Genomic DNA, 12265 nt, shown 5'->3' on the forward strand with positions numbered 1-12265 from the left:
AACAGGGCAATGAGTTTCAGTTGCTTTTGTTTTTAAAAAGAACCTACCTGATGGTCAATTACGAAAGACCTGCCACAGCAAAAACCCCCAATAGAAGCAAGAGAATTCTCCATGTTGGCACTGAGAAGATCAATATCATCGATCTGCCAGAAAAGAGGGACAATGCCAATTGTTTCTCAATTAAAAAAACATTAAAAAGACCAATGTCAAGCCTAGAGACAGTTTCATCACTAATCATGTCAAATCTGGATTCCACTAACTACTTATGTGAGAATAGAAGATAAGCTACACAAAATCTATCATTAAAAGGATTGACTGATGTCTCAAAAAGGCTGCCTGAAAGTGTCTTGCTTTATACTTTTTGCCATTTCATCATGCATTAAAAATTTATACACAACGGAAGAGAGAGATAAATTAAAAGATGAAATCCAAAGCTATATGATACTAAAAATATTCAGAAGTACAAAAGTAAGATCACTTCCTGACCTTTTCCACAGAAGGTATCTGAGGTAAATAAAAATCTTATCAATTTTGAGTACTTTATTCCTCCTTACATTCCATTTACGCTTCATCTTTCAAAAATAAATCAATTTATCCAAGTACACATTGCAATAAATTCTTTGACCAAAATAGACAAACTGGGCAGCTGGATAAACTTAATGTTCCCTGTGGGCTTCTGAGTTCCCACTATTGTCTCAGCTCCACAGTATTCTTTTGATCCTCTCCTTCTGTGTCAGCCCCTAGAACCAAGTTCCATTATAGCTATGTAGCAGCCATTCAATAATTACTCACTGATGGCCATGATAATGACTGGTCAAATCACATCTGGTGTTTTTCTAAGTGTTCCAGAGATGCAACAAAGAAACCTGTGCACTCTTATCCTTTTTTAAAAAAAAACTTTTATTATGAAAAATTTCAAACATACACAGAAGTAGAGAGAGAATAGAAGGAAGAATCCCATAATTATCAACTCAGGGACAGTCTTGTTCCATATCTAGCCCCTGATTATTCTTGTTTCTTTGGAGCAAATCGCAGATTTCATATGGTTTCATCTATAATATTTCAGTGTGTGTTTCTAAAAGGTATGCAAAAAATTTCTTAAAATCATCAAATATTTGGTGGTTAAACATCTGTCTCACAAAGCTTGTTTTCGTTTCACAGTATGTTTGAATCGGGATCCAAATAAGGCCGATACACTCTATACTTACTCAAGCCCTCATAAATATTATCTCTGTGACGACTGCTGAAAGCAGTTAGGAAACTAAAACAGTGATGTTTGTAACTCTTGCTTCATTAAAATTTTCATGTCTTTAAAATTTTCTATTGTAAATTTTGAATTATGTTTCCTTCCATTTATCTTTGATTTCTCAGTGCATGTAACTGCTGAATATCAGTTTTTCTTTGAAGAGCATGTGTCAATCTAACTTTTCTAGGTCTGTTATACGTAGTGAAATGCAGTTAATCTAAGGCGATTTTATGTTTTATAGTTGAATTTCTTAACACAGGTTGCAAAACTTTTATGCACAAGATTTGGAGAAAAGCTTCCTTGAACTTGACTACACAGTAGAGGGTAAAGATGGTTCTCCAGATTGCCAAATTGCTCCTCCCTGAGGCACCAGGAGCACAAACCACTAATATTGGAAACAGCTGGGGTTCACTTTTCTTCAGCAAAAGAAAAGATGACAAATTCACTTCAGTTGTCTGGGACTTTAGAGGAGCTTTGTGAATTCGTGCCAGTGGTGTTTCTGACACTACATATCTATAAAGGCATATCTATAAAGGCACCCCTATACGCACAAATTACAGAAAATATAGAACTTTGAATATCAAAAAGAACATCCTTTCACTGCCATCATATATACTGTCTAAGGACTACTTAGGATTCTTACTGATTTTAAGAAAAAAACAGAAGGCAAATTTAACTGTTTCTAAAGGAGAGACACTGAAAGCCAGGATCAAAAGCTACCATGTAAACAGAAGACAAATTCTATATGATTAGTCACTTTGAGTTTACAGGTTCTGAGGGAAGACCGGCCCCCTCATCTGACTGACGGGATCCTCTGTGAGCTCAGTGAAGAGACAGACATTAGAGCGCACAGCCCTGCACATCCATGAAGAGCACTGTCTGCTGCCCATGAACCTACCCAGCAGAATAGAACCACATATTTTCAATATGAGGGAATGTTCTAAAAAGGAGAACTTACATTGATTCCAAAATGTTCGGTGACTCCTCGGCCATGCTCCCCCAGGACTCCAAATGAAAGACTTTCCTCCAGGAAGATCCTAGCTTTGTATTTGTATTTTAACCTCACCTAAGTGTTAATAAAACATTACTTTAAGATACTAATAATTAGCAACAAATAAAACATACAGGGAAGAACAAAACTGAACCTAAAATAAAAAGGTGAAAAAAAACATGTTCAGTTGATCCTCAACATAGGAGGATTCTTATTTGTGAATCTGCCTACTTGCTAAAATTTATTTGTAACCGCAAAATCAATACTCGGGGCATAGGTGCAGAGTGTTGAAAACTCTTGAGACACCTGATATGGACGTTTAACAGGTGACTGCTTCAGCTCATATTGTAAGCAAGTGTACTTTTCACAGTCTATTTATTGCTATGTTTTTTTGCATTTTGTGATTTTTGTTGGTGATCTTGGTTAGAATGGCCCAAGTATAGTATTGAAATGCTGTCTAGTGTCCTTAAGTGAATAAGGCTGTGATGTGCCTTATGGAGAAAACATAGTAGATAAGCTTTGTTCAGGCATGAGTTATAATGTTGTTGGCTATGAATTCAATGTGAATGAATTAACAATATTTATTAAATAAGGTGTCTTTAAACAGAAACATATAAAATGAAGTTATATACTGAGCAACTGATGAAAATATAAACAGAGACTTGCAGAAAACTAACTGTGTTTGTCCTAGGAACAACAGTTCAAAATTCCATAATTTAGTATTTGCAGCATGCTTGTAGAACACAACTACCATGAACAACAAAAATCGACTGTACTTCAGATACTCTAAAATAATTCAATTTAACTCAATACTACAGAGAGCACAATGCCAATTTTTAAAGAGGGAAATGTTAAGACATTATGAGTACAGACATGTAATCTATCTGTTAAATACTGATCTGATTACATAAAAATCCTGGAGAAATGTATGTATTCTTCCCTCAGTGGCACTGTGTTTTAATTTGGATTCATAGCATTTTTTTGTAATGCAAAAAGCTTTCATCAACATATTTTCCCATCTGTATTTCCCTTTGCTTTTAGGCTTATAAGAAAGTCCTTTCCCATCGTAGGTTCAGATGCTTATTTATCTCTATGTTTTTCTAACTATTTCATATTATTTTTTTGTTTACACATTCAGTTGAACATATGCATGTTTGTTTATAGACCCCTCAATATTTAATTGATTTACTCCTATATGATATGTATAAGATCAGTTTCACAGCTGAATTTAAATGATTATTAACCATTGAATTTATATATATATGAGAAGTTGACATGTCAAATATTCTTGTGACTCATACATCTTTTCCTTTGCCAGCATCATACTTTTAATTAATGAAGATTTAATTACTAAGATCTTTTTTCCACTGAAACCACAGAAACAATGCACAAAATGTATAAGATGGTTTGATGTCCCATATCACATCTCAGATAACTGATTTTTTAATCATCAAGATTTTATTGGCTAATCTTGCTAATTGATATCAAACTGTGAAGGGGAGGCCTCACTAGGCTTTTTGTGGAATGTTCATTAAAAATGAATAAACTCATTTGGGGAGAATCACATCTTTCAACACTGATTGTTTTCTATCCATTAATATAAATGAGATAGTTTCTAAAAACATGTTTTAGAATACATTTATAACAGTACTGTTACACACATAGACAAATTAGTGAAAGAAAAGTAATCCCAGAGTCAAATCCTAATTTATATATCTTTACATACTCAATACTTATATATACTTGATCTATCCCTACACTTTACGTTTTGTTTCATGGCTTGGCTGTATACCTGCCCATCGGCTCTACTCTATTATTGCAGTACTATAACATACATTTCTAGTATCTTTTGCCTCCCCCCTCTCTCTTATTATTCTATCAGTCTTTGATACTCACAAAAACAAGGAGAGGTAAATAAATACATCTCTTTTATTGACATTTAGGATGTATCTACGTTTTCTCAAAAAAATAGTGAAAAACTCTAAATAAAAATAAGATATTTTAAATTTATTTTAAATTTAGTCGATTGATGGGCTCAGCGATTCAAACTTATTTATTTTTAGTGCTATTAACTTTTTATTGTCTAAAAGAAAAAAATGAGTATCAATGTCAGTGTAGTGCTTCTCATATAGACAGATTTCAATTTTATTCTGAGGTGACATTTTAATTTATTAAATTTATTGGGGCAACACTAGTTAATAAAATTATATAGGTTTCAAGTGTACAATTCTATAATACATTATCTGTATCTTGCATGTGTGTTTACCACCCAAAAACGAATCTCCTTCATCATCATGTATTTGACCCCTTTTACCCATTTATACTCCCTTCCCCCTTTTCCCTCTGGTAACCACCATACTGTTGTCTGTATCTATGAGTTTTTGTTTGTTGCTTTCAATTTTATATCTGCAAAATCATGATTCTCGACTTTTTCCATCTGAATTATTTTGCTTAGCTTAGTTTCAAATTTCAATGGTCAAATGCAAGGGTGGTTCAACACAGGAAAATCATTCAGTGTAATACATCATAGTAACAGAATGAAGGAAAACCACATAATAATACAACTGATGCAGAAAAAGCATTGGACAAAATCCAAACCTTTCATGCAAAAACACTCAACAAATTAGGAGTAGGAGGGAACTTCCTCAACCTGATTAAAGGGCATTTATGGAAAACCCGGAGCTAACATATAGTCAGTGGTAATAGCCTGAAAGCATCCCAAGATCAGAAACGAGACAAGGATAACCACTCTCGCCACTTTTAGTCAATATTGTACTGGAAGTTCTATCCAGAGCAACAAGGCAAGAAAAAGAAATAAAAGGCATCTAAATTGAAAAGGAAGAAGTAGCATACCTATTCACAGAGGGCATTATCTTATATATAGAATAAGATTCACAAAAATATTGTTTGAGCTAATAAACAAATTCAGCAAAAGTTGCATAATACTAGATCAATACACACAAATCAGTTGTATTTCTATATACTAGCAGTGAATAATCCAAAAAAGAAACTAAGAAAACAATTCCATTTATAACAGCATCCAACAGAGTAAATACTTAGGAATAAATTTAACCAAAGAAGTACAAGACTTGTATAGTGAAAACCATAAAATGTTGCTGAAAGAAATTAAAGACAATTTAAATAAATGAAAACACATTCCTGTTCATGGATTAAAGGACATAATATTATTAAGACTTTTACTTCTCAGAGCAATCCATCCATATATTCAACGCAATTCCTTAAAAAATTTAATGGCATTTTTGTAGAAATGGGAAGGCAGATCCTAAAATTCGAATGGAATTTTAAGGAACTCCAAATAACCAAAATGATCTTTAAAAAGAAGAACTTACATGTCTTAATTTCAAAATTTACGTTAAAGCTCCAGTAACTGAGACTGTGTGGTACTGACATAAAGATAGAAATATAAACAAACAGAATTAATTTAGAGTCTAGAAATAAGCCCATATATCTATGGTTAATTGATTCCTGACAAAGGGTGCCAAGACCATTCAGTGTGAAAACAATAGTTTCTTCAACAAATGGTCCAGAGACAATTGGATAACCACAACAAAATAATGAAGGTGGGCCCCTCACCCATAGCATATACAAAAACTAAGTCAAAATGAATCCAAGAACTAAAATAAGAGCTAAAACTATAAAACTCTGAGAAGAAAACACAGGGGTGTCTTCATGACACTAGATTTCATGACAGATTTTTTAGATATGACACCAAAAAACAGCAGTACAAGCAACAATAAAATGCTAGATAAACTGTACTTCATCAAAATTAAAAACTTTTGTACATCAAAAGACACTATAAGGAAATGAAAAGTCAAAATACCAAATGAGAAAAAAAATTTGTAAAGCATATATCTGATAAGGGTCCAGTGTCCAGAATGTATAAAGAATTTTTTATAACTTAATGACAAAAATACGAACAACCCAATACAAAAATGTACAAAAGACTTCTATAAACATATCCCCAAAGAAAGTACACAAATGGTCAACAAACACAAGAGGCTCAATGTCATTAGTGATTCGAGAAATGCAAATTAAAACCACATACTTTACACCTACTAGCAGGTCAAAAATTAAAAAAACCAAATAAGTGTTGGTGAAGATTTGGAGAAACTAGAACCATCCTCCTTTGCTGGTGGGAATGTAAACTGGTACAGCCACTATGAAAAATAGTATGGCAGTTCTTTAGTAAAACATAAAACTTCCATGCAACCCAGCAATTAAAGTGCTAGGTGAAAAGTGAAAAAAAGGACTCAAATACTTGTACACAAATGTTCATAGCAGCACTATTTACAATAGCTAAAAGGTGGAAGCAATCCAAATATTTATCAATGGATAAACAAAATGCCAAATATCCACAAAATGAAATATTACTTAGCATTAAAAAGGAATGAAGTACAGATAAAATATGAAAACATTAAGCTAACTGAATCTAGACACAAAAGGTCATGTAATACAGTAGTCCCCTCTTAGGCTTAGTTTGTGTTCTGTGGTTTCAGTTACCTACAGTCAACTGCAGTTCAAAAATATTAATTGAAAAATTCCAGAAATAAACAATTCAATAAATAATTCATAAGTTTTAAACTGTGTACTCTATGGAGTAGTGTGATGAAATCTTGAGCCATCCCACTCTGTCCTGCCTGGGACATGAATCATCCTTTGTCCAGCGTATTCACGCTGTAGACACTCCACTAGCCACTTAGGAGCATTTTGGTTACCAGATCAACTATCATGATATCACAGTGCTTGTGCGCAAGTAACCCTGATTTTACTTAATAATAGCCCCAAAATGCAAGAGTAGTGATGCTGGCAATTCAGTTATGCCAAAGAGAAGCTGTAAAGTGCTTCCTTTAAGTGAAAAGATGAACGTTCTCAACTTCAGGCAAGAAAAAAAATTGTATGCTAAAGGTGATAAGACCTATGGTAAGAACAAATCCATCTGTGAAATTATGAAGAGAGAAAAAGAAATTTGTGCTAGTTTTGCTGTTGCACCTAAAACTGCAAAAGTTACAACCACAGTGCATGATAAGTGCTTAGTTAAGATGGACAAGGCATTAAATTTGTGGGTGAAAGACAAGAACAGAAAATGTATTCCAATTGATGGCAACATGCTGCACCAGAAAGTGCTGAGCCCTTAAGACTTCAGCAAGGGATTCCCCCAAACCAAGTGACCACAACTGACATAACTTTTATTATAGTATATTGTATTATTATTGTTGTTACTCTTACTGTGCCTAATTTGTAATTAATCTTCACCACAGGTATGCAGGTATATATAGAGTTTGGTAGGAAAAAAAAAAAAAACAGTATATATAGGGTTTGGTAGTATCTGCAGTTTCCGACATCCACTGGGGGTCTTGGAACATGTCGCCTCCCATAGGTAAGGGGGAATGACTAAATATCATTTCATTTACAGAAATATCCAGAACAGGTAAATCCACATAGACAGAAAACACATTGGTGGTAGCTCAGGGGTAAGGGAGAGGAAAAATGGGGAGTGACTGTTTAATGGGTATGAGGTCTTCTTTGGGAGTGATGAAAAGTTGTTAGAACTAGATAGTTGATGGTTGTACAACACTATGCATGTAGCAAATGCCTCATTTTATGTGTATTTCACCTCAATTAAAAAATCTCTAGTCATGGTTTCTAAAAACATATTGTTCTCCTTGGTAAAATGTTGAGTTTTATAAAACACATATTGTATAGCTTTATTTATATGAAATTCTATAAAAGGCAAAACTACAGGAATAGAAAGTAGATCAATGGTTGCACTGGGCCAGGTTTGTGGGTACTGACTACAAAGGGGTATGAGGGAACATTCTGCAGTGATAAATAGCTATTTTCTACATCTTGACCACGTGGTGATAGGGGTGTATATAAGTCAAAACTTATTGAACTGTACACTTCAAGTGTATTTTGTGATATGTCAATTATACCTCAATAAAGTTAGTTTTAAAAGCTGAGTCTTGATTACTCTTTAACGGCCACAGTTGGCATCATTTAATTTTAATCTACTTCCCTGGTATGATCAGAATGTGCTTATGATACCTATTATGCAAAGCAATGCAGATGTTATACATTAAAAATGGTCATTAACAAAAGGCAAACTGCCATATAGTCCAAATACTAAAATAATTAATAATCATGGTTGCTTACCAAATCTGGAAGAGGACAAATAGTTCCGGTATTCATGTATAACCCTTCGACTACAATAAAACGTCGAGTTACACGAGCCTTGCGAGGATTCTTTAAAACAAAAATAAAAAACTCAGACATTTTAAATTTCAGTGACTCTAAATACAAACTCTGCTGCATGCTTCCTGGCACTTTCCCCCTGCAAGATTCATCAAAATAAGTAGACAGACAGGTAGGTAGTCTGGATGAATTTCAACCCTAGGTTTAAGATCCTGTTACTATGAGATGAAGAATAGTGCTTTCTTCTCTCAGGCATTTTTTTCAGTTCATACAATCGACTAGGCTACCTTATACACACACACGATCCCCAGGCACTCATAATATTATAACAAAAATTAAACCTTCCAAGTCCAGAATGACTTGGAAGGGGCCCAGGGAACTTCCTGGGGAGATAGGGATGTTTGATGTCATGATAGGGGCCATGATACCCAGGTTACATGGGTCTAACCAGTGGTCAAAACTGTATGGCTAGGATTGTGCATTTCAGCGTCTATAGATTTTACCTAAAATAAAAAGAACTATAACAATGATGTCAATCAACACAGAGATGTTGTAGTAGGGAGTTAGGTGGAAGAAAAGGTGATACAGGCTGGGAGAAGGATAAGAAGGCTTCATTACACTACTGTTTCCTTTGAATGTGCTCTAAACTTTCTGTAAGAAAATTTAAAAAACAGACAAACCCTGCTTTCCCTAATCTACCAAAAGAATAGATGAAAGCCCTTTCCTTCCTTACTCCTCCTCACTACTGGGTCAAGTAAAATTCAACTATGATCTCGTCTGGTCATGTCTGAAGCCAGTGAGATAGAAGGGCTTTTTCAGACAATACGCACCTTCCCACACCCCACTGATGGTGAGCTGCTAATAAACCATTCATGCTGCTGAATTTGTAGATGCTTCAGGTGTACTGGGCTGAAAAACACTAAGATCCACAGAGTTTGCCACCACCTTCCTACTCAAAGTCTTCTTGTCTCTAAGCTTCTGTCTGATGGACAACTAGAAACTCAAATATCACAGTTATACTATAATGAATATTTTAAAACCCATAGTTGGAATGCTCAGAAAGGTGTCTGTTTAAATATGCAAAAGTATCCACTGAGTTTCCTTGGTCATTTCCACTCTGTTATTAACACAAACCCGAAGGCTGGGAGTCCTGGATGAGGACATGGGGGCATCCCGCCTCTCCCTACCTTTCAAAAACGAGGTATTTTTCTTAGGATTTAAAAATATTCAATGTAGAAATCTTGGGAAATAAAGTACAAAAAAGAATTTAACAAATTAGCTTATGCATAAATTGATAACTTTTGTCTCTCTTGTACATCCATATCTTTCTAAATTAATTTGTTCAAATCAGGATTTTACTGCAATAGTTTTAGGACCTGAGTTTTAAAAACATTATGTTATGAACATTTCCACATTATTTAATATTATTTAAAACATGATTTCAGGAAAGATATAATATTCCACCTTGTAGATATTCACAAATTAATGATTCTTCCAATGTTAGGACTAAAGTTGTTTCCCTTATTTTGTCTTTTCACATTGTATTGTGAATATCCTTCAATCTTTGACACCACTTCTAATAATCTTTTAAAGACAGCACCCCTGAAACAAGTCAGAAGGGTATGGATATTTAAGAATCCTGGAATATATTTGCTTGCTTACCCTCTAGAAAGGCTGTCACTTGAAACTCTTCCCAGAATTATGGGAGGGCCCTCTGTTTCATCACAGATATCAGTGTAGGCATAGATTATTACTTCTCAAAAATGTTCCCTAAACGAATAGGCAAAAACTCATGGCCTAATTTTTCTAATTATTAGTGAGGCTACACTATTTTTCACTTGCTCATAGTTATTTGTATTTCTTCTTTGAATATATTTGTATTCTATTTTTAACAACTGTCATTTAACTATTTTTAGAAGAGTTAATATGGGACAAGAGAATGCTGCAGGAAAAAAAAAAAGAAAAGAAAAACATCTTGGGAAATCAACAACAAAAAAATCTGATCCAAACCTAAACTAAACTGCAGTATTTTAATTTACTTTCATGGGACAGATAAGCATTTAATTAAAAAAAAAAAAAAAAAAAAAAAAAAAAAAAAAAAATCTCCAAATTTAACATTTATATTTACGTGAAAATGAAAGTGAGAAAGAATTATTTTTAAAAACCAAAATGTAAAGTTATTTAGAAAGCCAACTCTTAGCAGGAAAATGTGATATAAATTAATTAGTAAAAAAGGTAAAAACTATAAAATGAAAATAAATTTCAAGATGATTTCTTGTTATTCATAAAGAAAGTTCCATGGATAGTAATTCTGATAAAACACACACATGAGAAACTTGAAATGTTTTCCAAATCTGTACAATACCAAGTTGGCAAAATAAATTCTATAGCAGACTGATCAGCGTTCTTCAATCTGATAGCATTCTATTATTAAATCAGAATAAGAGACATCTTTGATAATTTGTATAAATAAAGTCATCAGTGGAATGGTCTCAATTTCAAGATTTTCCCTACAGATTTTCCTAAATTATGTAACTATGAAACACTGGCCTATTGTACGTCTACCATAAAATAGCAAGAGTCCATGCATATTTGTCATAGATAAAAATTCATCATAGAATATATATATTAACTAAATGCTGTTCTTAGGCTGTCATCTAAACAAAGATGACAGAATCCTAAAGGAATAATGCAAATATATAGAAAAATGGAAATTAACACAAATTAAGGTACATAATGAGCATTTTTATCAGTTACTCTAGTAATGAATGAGCTATATTGAAAAGTCCACCACTTGCAAGTGGTATTTGAGACAAAAGCTGTGTTGACCAGGTTCCTTGTATAGTTCATACATAATGGTTCCTGCTGCAGAACCACAGACGAGAACTACTTTTTTCATCCAGGTGACCAGAAGTAAATAAATGATAATTCCAACATTGGTACTTTGAACATTTTCACTGCTACACTCTAATTGAACAGTGAGGAGTGAGTTCCACTCTGCCAATCCTCAAAGGGAAGAAACAGTGTAAAGCGGCTGCAAGATGGCAGGAAACCATGTTTGGAGTGGTTGTTTCTCACAGGTAGCAAGCAGCTGCTCAGAGCTCCGGCATGAAGTGGGGATGGGGAGAGTCTCATTTTGTTCATAAACTAATAAATTGAAGATCTGCTGGCATTGTTTCTTTTACTTAATTGATACATGATTTATTCTTATATGAATTAAACTATTTTGAATTCTACAGGTACATCTCATTAACACCCTAATGAGTTTCGGTGCTATTTCTATAGAGGTGAAAGTATATATCCTTATACCCTCAAAGTGCATGCTCTCTCTCTCTCTCTTTTAGAAAGGTGTCTGGATTACTTTCCCCCAAACCTGCCATATATAATTATGGCAGTGACGAGGCAATTACAATCAGACTTGGAACTTTAACATGAAGTACATTTAATAAGCAGTAATGCCCTTATATCCAAATGTGATCCACAGGCAAGATTTCATGACAAATTACCATTTCATATATAATTTAGCCGGTTAGAAAGTATAAAAGAACTGCATAATTTTCTTCAAAAGAATCATACCTTTTGATCTTCGATCTCTTGTTCTTTTAGTAGTCGCTCCAGGTCAGCCATATCATTATGCTTAAATAACTTAATGTCACTACGTGATGCTTGTAATCCTTTCTGTATAGCAAAGCAGGCAGCTCTGTCTCTGCAAAAAAGAGACACCCACCAAAGTGGAGTTTAAAGGATCTTGTCAACATTCTTAGAAAAGGAATGCTTCCTTTTGTAGGTTGACCAACAAACAATTGTTAATGTGA

The 12265-nt window shown here is 33.9% G+C and overlaps 1 protein-coding gene across 5 annotated transcripts in view; it reads right to left on the reverse strand.

The window, feature by feature from the left end:
- Window positions 1-12265, reverse strand: part of SPTLC1 (serine palmitoyltransferase long chain base subunit 1) — a 55370-nt gene that overhangs the window by 12400 nt on the left and 30705 nt on the right. For all 5 annotated transcript variants that reach the window (XM_016160499.2, XM_016160498.2, XM_036218259.1 and 2 more), the window contains 4 exons: window positions 12027-12156; window positions 8412-8501; window positions 2205-2312; window positions 48-143 (listed from right to left, as the gene is read on the reverse strand). In XM_016160499.2, coding sequence (XP_016015985.1) covers window positions 48-143; window positions 2205-2312; window positions 8412-8501; window positions 12027-12156 — 424 coding nt within the window. The remainder of the gene's footprint in view (window positions 1-47; window positions 144-2204; window positions 2313-8411; window positions 8502-12026; window positions 12157-12265) is intronic.

This window comes from Rousettus aegyptiacus, unplaced genomic scaffold (assembly GCF_014176215.1).
Source record: "Rousettus aegyptiacus isolate mRouAeg1 unplaced genomic scaffold, mRouAeg1.p scaffold_m13_p_3, whole genome shotgun sequence".
Lineage (NCBI taxonomy): Eukaryota > Metazoa > Chordata > Mammalia > Chiroptera > Pteropodidae > Rousettus > Rousettus aegyptiacus.